At 38.0% G+C, this 22,815-nt stretch overlaps 1 protein-coding gene across 27 annotated transcripts in view; it reads left to right on the top strand.

Moving 5' to 3' along the window:
• The window catches only part of ADGRL2 (adhesion G protein-coupled receptor L2), a 166,776-nt gene that overhangs the window by 128,317 nt on the left and 15,644 nt on the right, over nt 1–22,815 (top strand). For 11 of the 27 annotated variants that reach the window (XM_064147874.1, XM_064147877.1, XM_064147886.1 and 8 more), the window contains 9 exons: nt 2,229–2,412; nt 4,264–4,386; nt 4,647–4,852; nt 5,913–6,086; nt 7,116–7,325; nt 8,339–8,559; nt 9,843–9,909; nt 19,661–19,752; nt 21,625–21,793. In XM_064147874.1, the coding sequence (XP_064003944.1) occupies nt 2,229–2,412; nt 4,264–4,386; nt 4,647–4,852; nt 5,913–6,086; nt 7,116–7,325; nt 8,339–8,559; nt 9,843–9,909; nt 19,661–19,752; nt 21,625–21,793 (1,446 nt within the window). Of the gene's footprint in view, nt 1–2,228; nt 2,413–4,263; nt 4,387–4,646; nt 4,853–5,912; nt 6,087–7,115; nt 7,326–8,338; nt 8,560–9,842; nt 9,910–19,660; nt 19,753–20,606; nt 20,652–20,934; nt 20,962–21,624; nt 21,794–22,815 lie in introns of all 27 variants that reach the window. The other 16 variants (XM_064147865.1, XM_064147869.1, XM_064147882.1 and 13 more) reach the window with 2 other exon arrangements.

Raw genomic sequence — 22,815 nt, forward strand, 5'->3', positions numbered from 1 at the left:
TGTAGTGGCCAGCTCCTGCTTTGCAATACAATACCAGTAATGCCACCTTGACCTGTGTAGAAGGAAAAAAAAGTCCTGGAACAGATAAAGTCTGGCTCTGGAAAAAATTCTTGCAGATTTTTTTCAAAATTCCTTATAAAATACTGATTTTTACTTGTGCCCTCTTTGATAAAAAGTAGGAATGATTTTTGAGAAAAACTTGCAAATACTTTGCAGTGTAATAAAACAATTCACTCTTACTGAACAGACATTTCTTTGGACTGGGGCACTTCTGTCTTTTATCCTGCAGCCCAGGAAGTGGATGGGAGATCTCCACTTGTACAAAATTTTGACAAAAGAAGACAGAGATCTGTAGAGAAATTTGCTTCTCAGTAATAATTGCATTAGGTTTTTTTTTCTTTTAAAAATATTTTTAGTAGTAAATGGAAATCCAAAGGATTTGCTTTGTGTAGACAAAATTTTCTCAATAGTAAACATGAACACTGTTACTCCAACAGCTGCATCACAGGAGTCGTGTGGTCTTCCCACCACCTACTCACTTCTGTCTGAGAGGGGAGAACGCCTCATAAGTATTAGTGGGCAGTCATCACTTTCCACAGGAAAAATGCCAAGTTTGATTATCCTGTAATAAATACCTGAAACACTAATGAGTGCGTACTGTCAGTGCTACGTGGAGATACACGAGAAACTGTACCACAACTTTCATTTCCAAAGGGTGTCATTTTCTGTAGGTCTCAAATGGGCTTCTCTGCTTAGATAAGCCTAATAAACCTCTGGAAATTACAGATCAAAAGCTGACTTACACTATGCAAATGAAGCAGGTTCCCACTTTGTGACATAGGATTCATTGTACCTCAGATTAGAGGCTCCAATCTGTATTTCTTGGTGACTAATGAATCTGGCCTCTGCAGACCAATTTCTGTTCCACTCTAGTTAATGGCTGCAGCAGTATCAGTGTGAGCATTTTGACTAGTGTGTCTCCCATTAGAGAAAGGAAAAAGGCTTTCATGCCACTTCGAAGTATCTTCCACCTGCCAGGAAGGTCGTGTTGCCTCACAGTGCAGACAGAAAGAGGATATTAAAATGGATTAGGCTAATTAATCTTTCTCTGACAATAGCCTTGACCAACTTTTCCTATTAGTTTATTCACACAATAAAGCATTCCAGACCCACATCTTTCTGTTTGTTCTGTGTGTTCTGTTTCCATCCCCAGTGCTTTTAAATTGATCAGACAAATGATATATATGCCTAATGACACATTATGGCTAGGTAAATGGGACAGAGCAAACGGGGTGTTTCAGCAATGCATGGCATACTCAATGCACAGCGTACCCAGTGCACATTATGCATTAATGTAAAAGCCTGCCTTCAATTGATTAACTGATTATTCTGATTGATTGGATTATTTTGTAAAAATAATGTAATCATGTCACTGAATTCTTCTTCTTCCTTATTTACTGTTGCTTTGTATGTAGCTTAATGAACCTCAGAGCGTGATGCTAGAATTGTTACAAGAAAGACTTTTCAAAGTGGCTTCATTCAGTGTTAACAGTTGCCTTCACTGATAACAGGGACAGTCAGTGGACATCTTGTTTGCACTATTGATTTCCTTTTTTAACTGACCTTTGTGCAGGAATGGGAGGTAGTAATCTTTTTAATGTATCTGTGAACAGGTACAAGAACAGGAGAGGGAACAGGAGCGGGAGTGAGAGTGGCTCAGGCTAATTTATATCCAATGAGTCAGCTTCATTTCATGCCTCCTGTAATAAAGGAGGTAGTTTGTCACAGGCAAGTAGTTTACAGTGCTATGGCTGTATGAGTTGGGCTAAGTTTCCAGGAGAGTATTCTCATCATTTTAGCCTAAAACTGCAGATTTTTAAATAGGAATTATGTATTTTGACATTAAGATGAAAGCTTCAGGTGAAACTTCAGGCATTTATTTTTACATTTTTCAGCACAGTAATAAGACCATCTTTATGCCTTGACACAAGATGAGTCAAATCTACATGTTTACCAGTTAGAGACCACACAATGCTAGTGGCTAACTACTTTTCTATTATGCTAATCCAGTGAGAGGATAGAAAGCTGAAAATAGTTTTGTAGTACCATTAGATCACAGTAAATCATTCTGACAGTTAAGTATTATAATTGTCATCATATAACAGTGGAAATTTTTCCCTGCTGCCCTGGGGCAATCAGACCTAATGATACTTTGCTAATGAATGCAGGCAATTGTGGATACAGTGGACAACCTGCTCAGGCCTGAAGCTCTGGAGTCCTGGAAGGACATGAATTCTTCAGAACAAGCCCATGCAGCCACAATGCTACTTGACACGTTAGAAGAAGGGGCTTTTGTCTTGGCTGATAATCTCTTAGAACCAACCAGAGTCTCAATGCCCACAGAAAATATTGGTAAGTACATTTATTTTTAAGTGTAATTTATAGTGCCGTGTATCCTGTTAGGCAAAATCAGGAGAAAATATTACAGAAAGCAACACACTTCCTGAAAGCTGAGCTTTCTGACATGTAGTGGAAAGGTAACTGCTCCTAAATGCAGGAGACAGGCTTTTAGTTTTGTTTAGTTCTTCAGAATTAGAATTCTTTATTGCCATTAATGCAGTGTTAAATGAAAAGTAGTTGGTGTCACAAAGTTGATTTAGTACTGAGAAATGATTGCAGAAAGTATGGTTATGAAGAGTGCTTAAATGGCAGCATTATAGATTTTTTGAGGTAACTGCTTTCTGTAGAGCTGCAGAAATGCTTTCCTGTTACATACAGTTTTCCTAATGAATTTAAATTACTTTTTTTGCAGTCTGCTCTGCCAGTTAGGTATTTTAGCCTCTCAGAACATAGGCCAAATGTTTATATTAAACATGACTGCCTTCAGGTAAAAGTGTGTTCAGTGAACTACATCTCCCATAATGCAGAATAGCTATGCTTCAGAGACTGCAAAATAGGGGGAGATAAGTTGGAGCATAATTTGGAATTTAAGTGGTGACAGAGAATTGAAGGACTTTGGTAGTGGAGTTCTGCAAATATCAGTACACAGGATGTGTTTAAGCAAAAATCATTGCAATGCATAGAACTAAAACGCCTTCATGATTGTAACAGAGATCAATGTAGTCTCAGTGAGGCACAAGGAAACTGAAAGTCTGCTAATTTCAGAGGTACTGAGATGGAAACTTGGAATAGACTGCAGAATTGAAACTTTTCAGTGTATGCATATTTATATCTGTAGAAGATGGTTCTGCCTAGATTTGATTTGAGTGGAAAGATCCTAGGAGAGTGTGGGAAAGGTTACTTACCAAAGTAATTGCACTGCTTGCTTCTGAAGGGTTGTGGGTAGAATCACACAAAATTTCTCTCAGTATATACAGGAGCAGGTTCATGGAGTTCAGTAGGCTATCTGAACATCACTTTCTGTGGTAAGATGTCTTCAAGTTATGGTTAGTAACACATTACCGATGCTGTGCAAGACTGAATTCCCAGCATGCATATATATGCATAGCTTAGAAAAAGATAAATCATTCCCTAAGTTCACTTTCTTTTTTGGTCTATAGTTAGGACCAGTTTAGTATAATGCAGATATTTGTGATAAACTGACCACTCTGACCTATATGATTTTACATATCCAAGGAAATCCAGCCTTCAAAGGTTTTCCCAAGAAAGCTTCTCACTATACATGTATTACAAAATTAAAAAGACTAAGTAGCTTCTAGGTTTTTCATTTGTTTTGTTTCACAGAAGCAGTACAATTATTTCCTATAAACTTTTATACAGAACTAGATTTAGGAAAAAAAAATAGAAATACTGATTTAGCTAAATATACAGCAGAAGTATATTTAGTTATTAATCTGATGACTATAAAAACTTTTTATATGTAAATCAATACTTACATTTCTCAGCAGGAGGGTACTGCGTAGATGTTAAGAGCTTTAAAATTGACATTACTCTGCAACATGTGTGTGATATTTTTAAGTGGGTGTTTTAGGGGCACAAATTAAGCTTTGATGTCATGTTATCACTATTAAAATGCTGTCATTTTAGTAGTGTGCACTAGGTTTAGCTGAAGCTACTCTGCATATTTGAAACATGCAGTACAGATCTGTCTTTTGGTGGCAAATGAGGACAGCAGTGTGAGAAAGCTAAATAAGGAGTTGAGGGGGATTTTGTCATCTGGCTTATTGCAGCCTGACCAAAAGAATTCTTCTGCGTTCTCCTTTTTTACCATTTTTGTTTTCTTTTTCCCTCTGATCTGCTTAGTTTTGGATGTTGCGGTGCTCATTACTGAGGGCCAGGTGCAGGACTTGAAATTTCCTCAGGGCAGTAAAGGAGGCAACTCGATTCAGCTCTCTGCAAGCACTGTGAAACAGAACAGCAGGAACGGTGAGTCTTGGAGACAGAGCACTGAAACGCCATTAACTTTTATAAAACCTACATTACCTTCCCAAGCTGAAGTACCAAAACACAACAAAACTGCTCTGTGACCTTCTCGAAGATGCTGCTTACATGGACGTTTTTCTTCAAGACCATAGCCTGAAAATGCCTCTCTGCTTACTGATGCTTTATTGTCAGTACTTCAGAATTACAATTTGATGACTGCTGTGACATGATGATGATGATGCTTTTTCTCTTTTCCTTTGTAGGGTTAGCAAAACTGGTTTTTATCATTTACAAAAGTTTGGGGCGTTTTCTCAGTACTGAAAATGCAACCATAAAGCTAGGCAGTGACTTTGCTGGGCGTAATAGCACTATCGCAGTCAACTCCCACGTCATTGCCGCCTCGATCAACAAGGAGTCCAGCCGGGTGTACCTGACCGATCCTGTGCATTTTACGCTGGAACACATTGATGTGAGTTATGCTAATTAATTAATGGGAAGGTCACAAAATCAGCAAGAGAGAAAAGCAATGCAGCAAAATAACCTTTTTTCCATTTGAATTTTAAATGTTGGAGTAGGTCAGAGACACAAGCTTAGTTAAGCCTGTGAACATAAAATTAAATGAGCCTGGTTCAGTGATTATTAGAACTTAAGTGTATTCTTAATGAAAGCTAATTCAGTAATCAACACAAAAATGTAAATGTCTAATTTATTTCTAATTGAAAATTAACTCTTACCTTAGTAGCAGGGTAGAAAGTAATTGTTGTGATTCTTAGATGGTCTGATAAGCAAGTTTTAATGATACTTTAACTTCTTGCATTAATTTTGGACCAAGTTCCAGAAGCCTATACAAATTGTTCAAGTGCATTTATTCAGTGAAGAATAACATATTATGTACTTCACATTTTTGTGTGTTTTCTTTACGGTAGTTTATTTGTTGTGTTTCTTTGCTCATTAGTTTAGTCCTTTCTGTTTTCACGTCTCAAACAGGGAAAGTAAATAACTCCTACCATGACAGAAAATTCAGTTGGAGTTTCCTCTCATCTTTTTTATAAATCTATTTTGATCAATTTTCATCAAAATAGATGCACATTGAGGAACGAACTCTCTCTTGATGTCTGTTCACCCACCTTTGGCCTGACCAAAGGTGAGAATCAAGGGAAAAAGGTCATATTTTCACATTCTCAGTTACAAGAAAAATATATTGGGAGTATGCTTGCAGTGCTAATTTTGCAGAAAGCTAAAATGGCTGTAATGTACCATCAGTGCATAAAATTGTGAGATGGAAGTTGTAATTGTTTAAAAGTCTGTCTACAGTAATTGAGAGTGCACTTTAGAGTGTTTCGGACTATAAAGCCCCTTTTAAACTAGATGCCTTCCGTGTATAACATAGTCCACAGTTTTGCTGATGAAAAACTTTATTGTCCGAAACGTGCAAAGTTTAATCTAAATTACCCTTTACACATTAAACAATTGTTGTAGCCATCTTAGTGTGTAAAATCCTCATTTTATGTTATCCTTTTATCTCCCAGCCTGACAATTATTTCAATGCAAATTGTTCCTTCTGGAACTACTCAGAGAGGACTATGATGGGATACTGGTCAACTCAAGGCTGCAAACTGGTTGACACCAATAAAACTCATACAACATGTGCTTGCAGTCACCTAACCAACTTTGCAATTCTTATGGCTCATCGGGAAATTGTGGTAGGTAATGATGTTTCTAGCCATTGACAGGGAACAATTTGAAAGATTTAGCTTTAAATTTTTAGCAAGATCCGAAGTTGCTGATGTTTCATAAGTATTTATAGCTTCTACTGACTCTTTCCAAAGCAATTTGCTTTCTGTAGCACTTCCTCACTCATAAAGTTACAAGCAAAATAACAGGAAAGGAAAAAAAGAAAGGACAGGAGTTTGTCTTCAAGTCATATTTTGAAGTTAGTGACTAACCTTACAACCATTTTATAGAGTTTTCCTCAGTACAGCTGGAGCCTTTCTGTGCAGCTGTGTGGTAGGTGCTGTGCAGCTGTGTGGGCTGTTTCCTGGAAACTCTCCTTAGAGCAAGAAAGTCAAGGAGCTTCCATACTGGTTAAATGCCTCTTCATACTCTGAAATTTTATCATCTGGTTAAAGCACTTAGTGGATATCACAAGGCCCAGAGGATGCAGGATTTACAAGGATATGGGACTTACAAAGCATTCAGAAAGGTTGCTCAAAAGATAACTCAGATGACAAAAGTGTCACAACTGAAGTAAGCAACTTTGTTTAGCTAAATGTGAGATTAGAGATGGAATTACACACATAATAGATTTTGCTTTGGCCTAACTGGTGTGTAGATTGTTGCTTCCTTCTCTGCTATGGTGTTGCAGGTCCGTAGGAAAGAACATGTACTCTTATAGGAGGTCCTGGGGAAAACACTTCTCTTTCTTTTCATCAGAGCCTAGTGGCACTTTCAAAAGGTTATTTTTTTCTATTTTTTTCTTGTCTGACAAGTTTACAGCAAGCCACAGAAAAAAATCTGACCTGGCTAAAATACTCATGTTTTTCTGAAAGACCTGCTCTTTTTTCACTTAATCTAATTTTGCTCTTCTGGGAAGCTGACCTGAGACTGGGAAATTACTGACTATATTTGCACTTGTCACAAGAAACTTTTCTGGATGCTACCTGTGAAAATAGGGGTTTTGTTTGTAGTCATAAAGAGTCACGTTAATTTTCTCCATTCTTGGTTATTTCTAGTACAAAGATGGAGTGCACGAATTGCTCCTCACTGTCATCACCTGGGTGGGAATTGTCATCTCTCTTGTTTGCCTGGCCATATGCATCTTCACATTCTGTTTTTTCCGTGGCCTGCAAAGTGATCGTAACACTATTCACAAGAACCTTTGTATCAACCTGTTCATTGCTGAGTTCATTTTCCTAATAGGCATCGATAAGACAGAGTACAAGGTAAGTTTTCTCTGTTACGTGCTGATTTTGTTCTCTGAAATGACTGTCTGAAATGAATTTGAATTAAAATGTGACAGCACTGCCAAGCTTTCAGCATTCTGACACAGCAAGGCTGAAGTAAAAAAAGCTCAGTGTGAAAATCTGATAGACATGTCCATAAATGATATTTACATCCATTAAAAATACCACTGTGGCCTTAATTTCCCACTTACTGCAATGTTTCTCATTTTCAGTTGAGAAACATCAGTTATTAGTGAAGCAGGTGGTTATACTTTTGAAAGAGATGAAATTAAGTGTGGACATACTAGAAACATATACATGTTTTCTATATGTATTCATGTCTCAACAGTAATTGACTGCTTTTATAAGTAAAAAAATGTACCTCTCTTAGTACAAAGTCATATCTGTGTATTTACACATTCTTTACACTGCACATTCACGGGTTTTTTTTTCCTTTGGCAGAATTGGTAACATTAATTCTGAATCAATTCATTCGGTTGAAATGTAATCATGTGGTATAATTTCATCCAGAACTCATCCAAATGGGAAAAAAATCAGGGTGATTTCTTGTATAACAGCAGAATCTTCCAAATTATAGCAGATGAAAATGGATCAATGTCTGCTTCATAATTTTAAGTTAGCAGTGTTACATCATGTATCTAAAACCAACTGTCATGTCTCTTACTATCTAAACTGTAAGTGCTAAAGCCGTATCAGTTTCAAAATTAAAGAGTTGGTTATAAAATTAAAACATCCACTCTGTAATTGAAGACTGGGAGGTGAGGTCATGGTTTCCTTATCTTCATTCACACTGCTCAGATAATTTACTTTCTATAGCTACTGAGCCTACATTAATATTTTCAAATATTCAGTGTATATTTTCACGTAGGGAAAATGCTCCTGAACTGGTGAAAGATGTCTGTATATTCTGTTTTATTACACACTGTTCAACTGGAGGTGTAATAATGTGAAGATTTTGTGGTTTATATTTCCATCTTTCTTCTTCTTTGCAGATTGCATGTCCAGTATTCGCAGGTCTCTTACACTTTTTCTTCCTGGCAGCCTTTGCCTGGATGTGTCTAGAAGGAGTGCAGCTTTATCTAATGTTAGTAGAAGTATTTGAAAGTGAATATTCTAGGAAGAAGTACTATTATGTTGCTGGCTACCTCTTCCCTGCTACAGTAGTCGGTGTCTCAGCAGCTATTGACTATAAGAGCTACGGAACAGAGAAAGCGTAAGTAATTGCAAGTGACCTGAGTGTTTTTCAAGTGAATAATTTTTTAAAGCCTATTAGCTGTCAGGGGGTCTCTGACAGACTGAAATACCATCTGAAAGCTTTATTTGTAAAAGAACGGTGATGCTGTGCACAAATTACAATCAAGTCTTTTGTAATTCTCTAGCTTCAGAGGATTTGTACTCTTGGAGAGACCAATTCTAAATTATGGTCTTTCTTTGAACACAAAAGAGTGACCTGAAATAAATTGAAAAAGCAAATAACTTTTTGCCCTCAAATGTGTATTAAGTTAAAAAATCTCAACGTACAGTATCTGACAGGACTAACCACCTAGTTTTAAGCTAATGCCTTATTAGAACTCTTTGTTTAACTGCCCCTCTAGCGAACTCTCATCCTCAATTATGACAGTACGATACTTCAACCCATGTATTTCATTTTGATAATCAGGCAAGTAGAGCAGGATTAGAATTAGCTACTGCCTTTTCTTTACAAAAATACAGAAATACACATTTAAAGTGCTTGAAGATAGATAGAAAAAATTTCTGAGGCTTTGAGTTGCTGGAGGCATGGATTTACCTCCCAATGGTGTTTACTTTGTCCTTTGATGAAATTAGTTACAGAATGGAGAGATACTGTTGACTACAAGAGAGCTGCTTAATTTTACTACTGATGAAAGACAAATAAGAGCAATTCAGCAGGGAACTGGGCAGTATGACAAATGAATTGCTAAGTGAAGTCGACCCTAATAGGTTTATGTTGTTTCTTGGTCTGGTATCATATGTATTGTTTCTCTACTGTTTGACTCCCAGTAGGGACATCTAATTTTTACCATACTGTTTTTTTTTCAGTAAAACATGGCGTCTGAACATTTTCTGTCTTGTATTCCTCAGGAGAAAGCACTTTGCTTATGATACAAAGTTAAAAGCTAATTTAAAAGATTACATGGAAAACGTGGAAAATATTTACTGATGTTAGATTCATTAGGCTGTGATAGCACCTGCGACTCAGGCGTTTTGACTGAGAGAGCTCATTTTGCTTTTGCTTCTTCTTAGATGTTAGCTGTTCTCAAAAATGGATTTTCAAGTTCAATAATTTTATTGAACAGGAGTCATTAAAAGAGTTTAAGGTTAGGAAGAAATGTCCATGGACTTAAGTTGTATTATGCAATACTTACTGTTATTTACTGGCAAAATTTTAGCTTTAGAAGTACTTCTGCACTTTCCATTTATTGGACTGAGATGCTAATGCAATTGTTCACTTTTCATTCTGTTTTAACATGACAGTTGCTGGCTCCATGTAGATAACTATTTTATCTGGAGTTTCATTGGACCTGTTACCTTTATTATTCTGGTAAGAACTACTTTTTTTTTATTCATTTCCTTTCCTGTTGCCTTGGAGCAAAGTTGAAAAGATGGAATAACATCAATCAATACCGTCCTTATTCACAAGACATTTCATGAAAATGCTTGTAAACAATCTGTAATGTGACCAGTAGTTGTGTAAGTGTTAAAAAATCTTTAAACAGTGCTGACCAAATGATTTATTGTCAGAGCTGTGGTGACACTTCAACATAGCCATCTTTTCCTAATGACTTGAATTCCGAAGGTCGCATTGACATGTGTAGTCATATGAAAAATCAATGAAGTACTAAACACAGGGTTTTTTTTTTAAGGAATCATTATTACTGCTTTCAACTGAATCACTGCTGTACACATTCCAGAATTTAACTGCTAATTATCCAATACCATTATCTGAAAAGGGTGTTCTAATGCATTGGGTAATTAAATGAATACTATATTTCGTTATACTCTCACAGTATTTGTACTTGTATTTGAAAATGCATATTTTTCATGACTACTTCTGTGTATATTTATGCTACGTGTAATGTATGTCAGACATAAAGTTCATCTGTTTTACTATAGAATATTATGTAACCAGTGGAAAGCATATACAAATTCTTGCAGTCACTTGAGTAAAGTCATTGTCTGCTTGCATACCCATCTGCATGCCTACAGCAGTGTGCTCCATTGTCCATTTAAGATTGAATGTTGTGTTCATAAATCACTCGTCCATTCTCTGAGCACTTTCAGGTAAAAAGCACACAGTCATCTGTCAACCCAGGGAAAGAAACCATCTCCCTGTTATTTCAGACTAATAATACCGACACTCCACCACATAGGAATTTGGAAGGAAAATGAATGTGAATCTGCTAGTTCAGAAATACTCTAGAAGGCTGGTGCAGGGGACATAGCTTGTGTACACAGTGAGGTTTTCAAATAACTACTGATAGTTTGGAAAGATGAATTAATTTGTTTTCGTGCTTTTGAAAGTCTGAATAGTTACCTATTCTGCTTTCATGCAGTAGCAGAGTTGTGAAATAGTAACGGATCAGTTCCTCTGAATTTCCAAATGCAGAAACTGCATTTTGTTACTATTTTTCGTGCAACAGGGTTGTAGTATGACAGATGTGCTATTTCAAGACTTTTTTGTAGCTTATAGTTTCTGTTACCCTTACATGTGAAAATAAACTGGTACTTCATTTATGTAACTTTCTATTAAAAATGTACTTGTCCAGTCTTCTGTCAGTACTTTATGCTTTCCTAGTATGTTCAGTATTGAAATAAGCTTCTGTGTATTTAGGTTGGGTTTATTGTCTGACTATATAAGAAAACTCTTTCAATCCTTGAGCAGTCACATAAGAAAAGATAGTTGTGCAGTGGAGAATTTGTTGAAGGAACAATATATTTTCAGAGGAACAATCATAGATGCCAACACTTCTGTGTATGAGTTGAAATTAGAAAAATTACAGCAGTGTAAATATTTAAGTATAGACCATAATTGTACACAATTTATTCTAAATACATTTAATATAGATCAAGTCTTGATACTCTGTTTCTTAATTAATTTTACAATTGTAGTTTAAAGATACACTAATATTTGCAATATGCTAGAGAATATTTCTCCACACAGAGGTGTTACTTACAGTCATTGTGTTTATTATTAGGAAGTAGTTCTAAGTTTTGTACCACAATAGTTCAGTTACCCCAAGCATGATTGTGTGATGATAATTCTTTTTGTGTCTAGCTTTTTATTTTATTGCTACTGGAAGTATTTTGCTAAGCCACCTCCATTTCTCTCCCGTGCTTTAAAATAACATTTCACATGGGAAGCTTTGGGCATTTTCGATGGCTTTTTCACTTCCTTATAACCAGGTCAGAGTGAGAATAGAGGTGAAGGACATTTAATCATATTGACCATGTACAGACATAGTTCACTATTATTTACTGGCCATGACATTATTATCCTCTAGCAAATCATTTAGGCTGAGACACAAAAGGCCTTCGGGAGCAGTATTCCCAACTTCAAAAAATATGAAACAGCAGGTAGCAATCACAGCACAGTTCCTGGGAGTAATTCTTCTCCAGCAATTTCTTTGCCCTCTAATCGTCCCAACTGAGAAAGCAGGAGAGACTGGAGGAAGAAGTGTGAAAAGTGTAATGACTGAAAAATAATATGTCATGTGCAGTGTAACTGAAAAGCTGTATTTGTAGTGTAGCTTGCTTAGTGTCAGTAGCATGTGAGAATTTCACCTTGGTAAGACTTTTAACATGTTAATCCAATCACTTTTATGATTTTCTGTTTAATAGTACTGTTGATGCATATAAAGTCTTTAGGGGAAATGCTCCTTGCTACTTTAATTTCCAGTATTTTCTCTTGAGCATTTGCACTTTTACCTGTGTACAAATTTGTACAAAATGAGGATGGGAAGCACGAAGTTCCTTAGTATGTCTTCTGAGGAACTTTCAACTTCACTATTTCCATAGCCTGTCATGCCTTTGGGCACCAGGGTTATTATATCTATGAGAAAAGAGCATGTAAGTAATGAGCAGTGGGAAACCATTAGTATGCCTGAAATGATTTAATGAAAGCTTGGATCATGATATGTCAGGATCTGTTCTTATCATTTGGACAGCTCCATCTGCATCTTTAATAATTAATTCAGTTCAGTAAGAGTTCAGTGTGCACACTCATTTCGAGGCCTTCTTCAGAGGGCACCTCTCTCACTGCCAGTCCCAGAGAGAAACAGGCTTCTGCATGGCTAAGAGCAAAGATCTGGAGATACAAGAGCAGTTTTAGAACTGCATTTGCCAGGTAACAAAAGCTCCAGGGAGTTCAAAAAGGGTCAGAACATGTGCAGTTCAGCTAGGTTACTTCAGAGTGGTGTCTCTGTTCTTCTGTCTTATCATATCCATGTCAGCACTGCAGGCTGTGTGGAATGAATTTTAAGCTGTTAAGCTCAGGTGGATGTGATTCAGTTGAGCAGGTTCATGGCTATAAAACAAACAATGTACTCCTGTGGTCAGAAAAGCCTGAGTATTTTGACTTGGGTGTAAATCCATATTCATTCATATCAAGGTGCTGGGTGATGTTGATTTGATTTTGATTCAACCAAATCTACTGCAGTTTGCTTCTTGCAGATGGAGCCAATATATGAGACTATCAAAGGTTGTTTTAGTGCTAATTCCTAGGATGGTGTTTAGCACCACACAGAATTTAAGATTGACCCCAGGAGGTGTAAATAACAACACTTCCATATAATTTGGAAAATAAATGAAGTTATTATTCACAAAAATAGATTAACAAAATTAAATAGATTACAAAAGTAAAATAAATATAAAAGGTAATAAGCATATACATACATATAACCAACAACAGCCCAGATGCCCCTGGATATCCCCCTTGGACACAGAGCCCAGAGGGCTGCTGCCAGCTAACAAGTTATCTCTCTTTTGCCCCAGCCACTCTTTCATACCATAACCCAAACAGAAGAGAGCAAGCCAAGCAGTCAGGGTCAAAAGGAGAGAAAGCAGGAAAAGCAGCAAGGCGAGAAAGGCAGAACAAGCTGTGCTCCAGATGATATAGAAAATTTGCAGACCAATGGAACGGATTAAAGATATCTCTTCTGTTCTGTTCAACCCCTTGAAGATGTCAGTTGCCCTGGACTCTCTTGAATTCTGCAATTAAGACATTAGTATGTCCTGTTTTATTAACATAGGAAAGATAGTTTCTCTTGCCACTCAGGTGGAGGCATTACTTCCCCACAGTCAGTGGATATTTAAAAGCAGATACATACATAGTCTAGCTTTGTCTATGGAAATGGACTTTCTGTATATAAGTAATGCCCATATATCTTTCTATAGTAGAACTTGATAAATGGTATTTATCTATTGCTCAGGGGGAAATTTACCAGAATTTTTGCAAAATCTAGACAAATCCACTGGTTCATTGTACCTACAACTTATTCAAATCCATTTGTCTTCTGTCCATCCACTTCTAAAAAAGTTAATTTTACTTGAAGACACTCCCTCTCTCAAAATCAGATAGCTGGAAAGTGTAAATTCATACTTAAAACATTTTTTATGTCTAGTGCCTCCTGATTTCCAAACCAGAAATTACAGAATCATAGCATGTTAGTGCCTGGAAGGGACCTCAAAAGACCATCTAATCCAACCCCCTACTGCACTTAGAGTAGGATCACCTAGAGTATGTCACACAGGAGCACTTTCAGATGGATTTTGGATATCTCTAGAGGAGACTCCGCAGCCTCTCTGGGCAGCCTGGTCCACTGCTCTGTCACACTCAGAGTGAAAATGTTTTTCCTTATGCCCCAGCTTGCACCCAACGCCCCTTGTCCTATCACTGGACATCACTGAGGAGATCCTGGCTCTGTCCTCCTGACACTTGCCCTTCACGTGTTTATAAACATGAATGAGGTCACCCCTCAGTCTCCTCCAATCTAAAGAGACTCAGCTCTTGCAGTCTTTCTTTATAAGAGAGATGATGAATATACTGAATAGTACTGGTCCCAGTACTGATCTCTGAGGGACTCCACTAGATACAGGCCTTCAACTAGGCTCCCATTGACCACAACTCTCTAACTTCTTTCACTCAACCAGTTTTCAATCCATCTCACTACTCTGTCATCTAGACCACAATAGCCCTCTGTGCGTTGGCTCTGAAAGAAGCATTATCTTCCAGGGTGTTGCATTTGATTATTACCATTGAAAGGTTTAAAATTTTCTATTTTAAAGTAGTTACTTTTTAATATATGTATCTCATTGTCTGTCTTTCTTTTGCAATCCCATGAATTATTATAGTGAATAGAAATTGCAGTAAAAACCCACCACAAACAGTGAAATGCCATCAGTCCAAGTTTCATATATTGTTAGCAACTAATGTCTTAAGAGATGTTATATTGTATCTCCACCTACCATGTGTTTTGTCACTTGATACCACAGCAGAATCTTCAAATCCAAACAAGTGCCTGATGAGATTTTCAATTTGTTTTAGCCTTTGAAAGAGCTTTGGTCTGGTTTTCAGAAGTGCCACATGGGAAATATTTTACTGACTTTATCAGGGGTGTAATTTCACAATTGTTTGAGATGTGTACACCCTGTGTTGTGTGTGTCTACACAATGTATTTTTGTTCTTTATTATCATTAAAGGAGAGAGGTACTTTTCAGGTGCAGATTTTGGGATGGATGCAGCCCACTTGTCATGAGGCCCAGCATGTCACTAGCTCTTTATGTTACATGAACCAGTGAGAAAGTAGTCGTTGTGAGAGGCCTGTTTTTCCTTTTACTAAGTTTGCTTTTGAAAGCCAAACTTGCCATTCATGTGGGCCTTTATGTGATCCCAGAGTACTGTGTGTTTGTAGAGAAGTGTTCTTAAAGAAAGATGTCCTGCTGAGACCATCTGTCAAATTTGGAAAACATCTACAGATTGATGTACTTAGATGAGTAGCAGTTCAGCTCTCAAACAGTTGTGAAACATTCCCCTTTGGAAGCAAAATCAGGAGATCTGTGGTCCAATGTCCTGCTGAAAACAGGCTCAGCTGAGCTCAGACCAAGTTGGTTAGGGCTGAAAAAGCTTTCATTGTACAAAGTTGGTACAAATACATGTGAAAGTACTAAGTGTGTTTCCTTCTCCCTCTGCCCCAATTTTCTCACCAAGAAAAAGTAATTCAACCATTCCTTCTAAAAGTAATTATTCTGCAACAAGTTCCCTTCCCTGACTGTTTAACGTCTTGCGTAATAAAAAGGCAGGATGCCTAAAACTATTTAACTCATGAGTTCCTCCAAAATAATCAGTTTCTACATGAATAGTGTAAGGGATCCAAAGGGGGATCTGAGAAAGGTTTGGTTTCTGTGTGTGTAAGTGGGCAGAATGGGCTTTTGACTAAGACAATTTGTAATAGAGATGCCAGCATTTTTGAACAGGTAGAAAATTGTGGTCCTTTGACGGCTGAAACTAAAAAGTATGCAAGATTTCAGAGTGATAGAGAAACTGATATCATGTGCTCTGTTGTCATAGCTACTTTAGAGTATAATATTTTGCACTTTTTTCTTCTTGGAAGAGCTTTTTAGGTTACTGCAACACAGCATTACTGCTGTGGCACATTTGGGTGTCTGTACCTAAATTAGAATTAAAGTGTCTATTAAGAAATGCTATGTACTGTTATTCCACAGTCCAGTAAGGGCATATATACAGACAGAGCTAGGTGTCTAAATAAATGTGCTTCACATGCTGGAGCTTGGCTCAGGCTGTAAGGTAGGGCTGTGTCTGCTTGTGTGTCACCAAAAGAACCTCACTATGTAAATACAACCTTTTGCTTTTCATTTGTCAAACCAGCACTTCAGTTGTACAAAGAATCAGTGGATAAAAACCTCCTTTTATAAAGCAGTCATTTATGGGCTAAGCCGTATCTATGAGGTTTTGATCCAAGAATGATGTTGCTAGTACAATACAGGGTACTCCAGGGTAGCTACTTAGGCAAGGATTAGCTTCCAGCTGTGCTGCAAATACTATTCTAAACTGGATTGTGCACTCACGGTTGTATAGCTTGCAGCCAAAGTTGCTTTACATGTTAGGCTTGGCACAGGGCATGTCTTCTAGCTCTTAATCTGTTTGTTTTCACAAAAAGTAAATTGAAATTAATTTTTTCATAAGCAAGATGGAGAAGTTTGTGTTATGTCAGATACCAAAATGTACAAGAAACTCAAATAAAAAAGAAGAAAATCTGCTTGCAAAGTTTTGGAAGCAAGGGTCAGGTAACAAGCAGAGCCCCTACTCTCTATACGGTGTAGAGGCCAGGGAGAAAAACAACTTGTTTTCTCACCCTAGAAACTTACACATTGCAGTCAAAACTTAGATAAGAGAAACAAAATTATCACAATGATAGAATGAATTGTTCCTAAACTGGTTAGTCATTACCTATATGAGTCATAAAAGTAATCAACAGGGTCATGAGATATTGACACATTTTGCAGCAATGGAAAGTGTGCTTAACCTAAACCATGTACATAACTCCATTTAAAGGTCAAGTGTTCTCTGTCAGTTCTTGGAAAACAGACAAAAGTAAAGTATTAACAGGTTTGGTTGTATGCTGCAGAGGGGCCTGAACAGGCTGGCAGGATCAAGTGCAGGGTCCTACACTTTGGCCACGATAACCCCATGCAGCACTGCAGACTGGGAGATGAGTGGCTGGAGAGCAGCCCAGGTAAGAGGGACCTGGGAGTGCTGGGTGAGCATGAGCCAGCAGTATGCCCCGGTGGCACAGAAGCCCAATGGCGTCTTGGCTTGTGTCAGGAATAGTGTGGCCAGCAGCACTAGGGATGTAATTCTGCCCCTTTACTGGCACTGGTGAGGCCTCACTTTGAGTACTGTGTGCAGCTCTGGGCCACTCACTGCGAGAAGGATACTGAGGTGCTGGAGGGGGGTCCACAGGAGAGCAATGAGACTGGTGAGGGGTTGGAGGGAAAGTGTGATGAGGACAGGCTGAGGGAGCTGCGCTTGCTTAGTCTGGAGAAGAGGAGACTTAGAGGAAACCTCTCTACAACTACCTAAAGGGAAGTTGTAGTCAAGTGGGGGTCAGGTTCTTATCCACGGCAACTTGTGACAGGACAAGAGGGCATGGTCTGAAGCTGCACCGGGAGAGGTTTAGGTTGGATGTTAGGAAGCAGTTCCTCACAGAAGAGGTGATTAGGCACTGGAATGGACTGCCCAGGCAGGTGGTGGAGTCACCATCTCTGGAGGTCTTTAAGAAAAGATTGGATGTGGCACTAGATGGCTTGCTTTAGCTGGTGTCATGGTGTTAGATCGTAGGCTGGACTTAATGATCTCAGAGGTCTTTTCCAGCCTCAATGATTCTGTGATTGTGATACACACTTCTGGCATTAATCTCAAGATGCAGTTGTCGAATTATACTTTGACTCAGGATTGATGAGGTCAAGAGCTGCCAAACACTGTTCTGGTGTTGAGAAATGCATTATAGTTCATCATGTCCATCTTAATTTTGAGACAGCAGCAGCAGTGACAATTTGGTTCCTCTTAGCAGCAGGAATTGTTTCTATAATACACATCTTATTAACAGACTCTGATCAGAACCTTCAAAATACTAATCTTTTTGAGATTGTGTTAGAACCTGTTCTCCTTAGGTTTTGAGTGGCAATCCTGACCACTATGGCACAGCTCTAGGAACACATCTGTTATGAAGGGGTATTTCCAGTGTCAAAAACATGAAGATTTTATTGCTGTCTTGAACCAAATCCTCTCCTAAGTGAGAGACTGGGCTGGATATTCTCCATCAGCAACTGGCTGATTGTAAGATTGAGTTTATAATCCATCTAATGTATCGTGTTTTAAGGATGTCCAAGCATATTGTTTCATCTTCTCCTAGCTGTTGGTTCAGCCATTTCTTGTGAACCATTGTACTAGTAGCTAAGTATATATGACTTCTCCCTGAAAGGAAAAAGCTCTTATTGTTTTGAAACATAGATTTTTATTTGAATCTCCTGCAGGATGTAGGACAGCATATGCTACTTGCTCACATTAATCCTACACTACTTTCCAACTCCTGTTCCTCAGGCATCCTTGTACTTGGCTTACCTAGACTCAGAAATCCTTGCCTTTGCAGATATCACCTACAGGAAGGCTGGGGAAGGACTGTTTAGAAGGGCTTGTAGTGATGGAACAAGGGGCAGTGGTTTTAAACCGGAGCAGGGTAGATTCAGCTTGGACGTAAGGAAGTTCTTTACAACAAGAGGTAAAATACTGCGGCAGGATGCTCAGGGATGTGATCGAGGTCCTGCCCCTGGACACATTCAAAATCAGACTTGATGTGACCTCGGGCAGCTTGATCTAGTTGGAAGTGCCCCTGCTTACTGTTGGGGTTGGAAAAGATGAAATTTGAAGGTCCCTTCCAACCCAACGCAATCTGTGAGAAAGGCCTTTAGTACCCTTCATCTCTGTGATTCCATTTTGTAACAGGAGAAACAGAAAAACATTACCTTCAGTATCTTCCCCAGTATTATCCACATGAGTGACAGAACAACATTGAGCATATTCCTTTCCTTCAAGTGGCCTGCAGTCTCCCTTCAACAAAATCCAGACTACAAAGGGAAAGAGGGCACCACCAGCCTATGTCTGTGGTGCTGTTATGTTTGATGCGTTTGCTACAGATTTGTGTTTCTTTTTCTCTTTTTTAGTTTTCTTCAGTAAAATTTAAGCTGTTTTTGAGGCTCCAGTGGGATTTATGAGAACAGAAGGAAATTATTAAAAAAAAAACAAAACCCAACAAAACAAAGGGAGAAACCAGCAAAGGCAAAAAATATTCCAGAGGCAGGATAGGGTGTTAAAAAGATAGCTAATATACTACAGTAAAAGGATCACCAATCTTGGCAGAAGTCAGTGAAATGGGTGATGAGGCCAGAAATGACAGGAAAAGGTGAAGAAGGGTTGGGCATGACATGCTGGAAGACAAGAGCTAGACTGATGATGACAAGTGTTAGACATGAGCTAAATGTGGTAATTTATGGTGATGTGGTTAATTTGGAAAATTAAGTGAAATAAGGACTTCTAAGATTTCCCTCCCCTGCCCCAATCTGTATTTGCAGACCTTTTATGGACTGTCTGACATAGTTACCCAGTTTCACTACACACTTGAAAATAAACTACAGGGTTTTTTGTTTAGTCTATAACATCATCGTTATTCAGCCTATTACTTGAAATCATTTAATTTAATTCTTACCTGTTTTGACAGCTGAATCTTATCTTCCTGGTGATCACATTGTGCAAAATGGTGAAGCACTCAAACACTTTGAAACCAGACTCTAGCAGGTTGGAAAACATTAAGTAAGTGCTTTGTGTTCAAGTATGAGAACTATGATTATTTTCTGATTGCTGAACTGATTGAAAGCTACTCTCCATTAGGAGCACATGCCATTGTCTCCCAGCAACTGCAGATGTCAATTAGAAGCAAACAGAGCCAATGCTGCTTTCATTCCATTGCTGCTGTAATGCCACAAACACTGGTCAAAATTAGATAATTTCAGCCTGGAAGTAGAGCCAAGAAACTGTTTCACGGAAATGCCACAGCACTGTTGTAATTCCATTTGCATTTCAAATGCAGTTCAAAAATGGTGTTCCTGTTTGCATGTCTGATTTGATTATATTAAGTTTGTTTTGTTAAATGACTTTTTGATTTAGGGATTCTGAGCAGTTTCTGCTGGTAATCCTGGTCTCCCAAGAGAATTGACTGTATTATTATTGTTAACTTGAAGATTATCTGCTGTTTTCATGCTAATTTAACAAATGTTTACTTTATCATGGTGATGTTCTGCAGTATCTCTTTTGCAGAGTAATGTATGTGTTACATAAAAAGGCTTCGGCAGCTCTTGCATCTTTAGATAGTGTTTTACGGTTTTCTGTATAGCTTTTTGTTGTACTAAAGGTTCTTGTTATCAACAGTGAAGGGATGGTGCAACTTTCTAAATCTGAGGGTTGGATGTGAAAGAGTTTTACAGATTTGCTTGGAATGTTGCAAATGGTGAAGAACGATTTTCAGTAAGGCTAGTATCGTGAACTAGATGTTCTAGATAGGTCAGTATCAGCTTCATTGCATGTTGCATGATGAGAGAGAGAGAGCTAATCTTTAGCATCTCTCTCTTTTCTTCCTTTTCCTTTTTCTGTCTTCCCATCTACACCAGTAATTACCGTGTTTGTGATGGCTACTATAATACGGACTTACCTGGGTAAGATAGAACCCTACATTAACAAATTTCTAGCATGATTTTTAACTTTACAAACTCAGTCAATATTGTGAGTTTCCCTTAATTTTAATTACCTAGTTTTGAGATACCTGGTTTGCTAAAGAATTTTTTACTATTACATGCCTTTATAATTTTTAATTGCTTGCCTCTGCATTTTGAATTTCCTAATTTTGACTAATTTTTATAGACAATAAAAATGCTCTTATTTCTGTTTCAATTCTGTCTAATAATTTTGTTTCTCTTTTCTGCTTATAATGCTTTCTAGCTATGAAGATAATAAGCCATTTATCAAGTAAGATCATTAGTTAGATGTGGAATTCACTGACTAAATTCCCTTTCCCTTTCATTCTGTGCCGTTCTCTGCAATTCCTTTTCCTTAACCTATTCATAATGGAATCTTTTTTAGACAATTCTGTAGAGCAATATCCATGTTTTTGTCACATTTCGGCAGGGTTTCTTCATGTGGAAGTTAGATCATCTAGCTTCAGTTTAGCTGAGTTTATCAGAGCATTAAAGATTTGGGCTCTAGGCTTTTAATCTGCTGTTTAACCTTTGTGCATTCGTGTTACATTATTTGGTGTTACATGGCAGCACCACTGTTTAAAGTCTATCGTGTGATTAGTGGCTAAGCCAGATTTATCAATCTCTTTTCTAAAAGCAGATAAAGCAATGGAGTAGCCAGGGCTTGTGTTACACTTCTGCATTTCAAAATAGTTTTGACATCCTATGCAGTTCTTGAGAAAAGAAAAAGGTCATACCTACTCTTGCCGTTTTCACTGGAGACTAAGAGTGCTAAATGAAATGTTCTTTCTTTAATAGATAATAGGTTAAACCCAAGGAATTTTTACATTTGAATGTGAACCTAGTAAAAGTCAACTGCAGAAACTGAAATGTTAATAGTGGATTTGGCAACAAGCATTCTCATAAGTAATGTCACTAAAATGTTCTTTTACAGATCCTGGGTCCTGGGTGCATTTGCTCTCCTGTGTCTCCTTGGCCTAACATGGTCATTTGGCCTGCTGTTTATCAACGAGGGGACTGTTGTGATGACATATCTCTTCACAGTATTTAATGCTTTCCAAGGAATGTTTATTTTCATCTTTCATTGTGCCCTTCAAAAGAAAGTAAGTTACTGCAAATACAGATGCTTGTTACCGTAACTCTTTAAAAGTACCACATGTATTTCTTTAAAAACAGAGAAAAAAATAGCAGTGTCAGGAACTGGAGTATGTTGAAGTAGATGGAGGAGGGGACTAGGATTCAAAAGAAATTCTTGCAGTGTGTGCTTACAGGAGTCATAGAAGTGCCCTGTGGGCTAGGTAACTTTAAAATGGATGCAGCACTTCCAACTTCAGGTTGGAAAGTTTCAAGTCTTGGGGAAGAAGATTTCTATAGAAAATGTTTTGGTTTACATTAGTGATGTGTTATCTATTAATCTGGATTTACAGCCAAAAGCCAAAGGAAAGAAATCTGCTTCAAACAAATAATTGTTTATAGTGTCAGCCCATCTCAGCCTGGAAACTCTACATATCAAGGCAGAGGGCCTCTCCTGAGATCCCATTAAGCTGCCACAGGTGATAGGCAGGGATTCTAATATGTGTGCTTGTTCATTAAAAAAATGAGATGTAGAAATAAATTTTATCATGAACTTTAACACCCCTTAGAAAAAAGTAGTCATTAACACTAAGCAACTGCTAATGGGAGAGCTTTCCAAAGACACTAGCATGTGTATGCAAGTGTTTGCTTCCCCCAGCAATCTGACACCTTTGTGCTCTTAGCTGGAAAAGCTGGAATCCTCTGGCAAGAGCCTTCCCTCACAAGAGGGATGTGCTAAATGAGTTCTGCTCCCTTTCACCCAGTGGGAACAGATAGGTCTATAAGGAGCAAATCTGCTGGGGAGCGAGAAGGCTTGCAGGAGAGAGAGAAGTAAACAGGAGACGAATGATGCAGCAGGATGGGATTCTGTTTGGGTTCCAAGCATTCCTTCTCTTCCCCAGACTGAGGATGGAGACTGCTTCAAAGGACGACTTGGTTCTTTAGCAAAGGACAACAGAAAAAGCTCATTGGCTGTGTTAGAAAACATGGCAAATGAAAGTAACAAGATTATAGAGAAAGGGTAAACATAAAAAAATCCCACTCAAAAAAC

Source organism: Pogoniulus pusillus, chromosome 8 (genome assembly GCF_015220805.1).
Source record: "Pogoniulus pusillus isolate bPogPus1 chromosome 8, bPogPus1.pri, whole genome shotgun sequence".
Classification (NCBI taxonomy): domain Eukaryota; kingdom Metazoa; phylum Chordata; class Aves; order Piciformes; family Lybiidae; genus Pogoniulus; species Pogoniulus pusillus.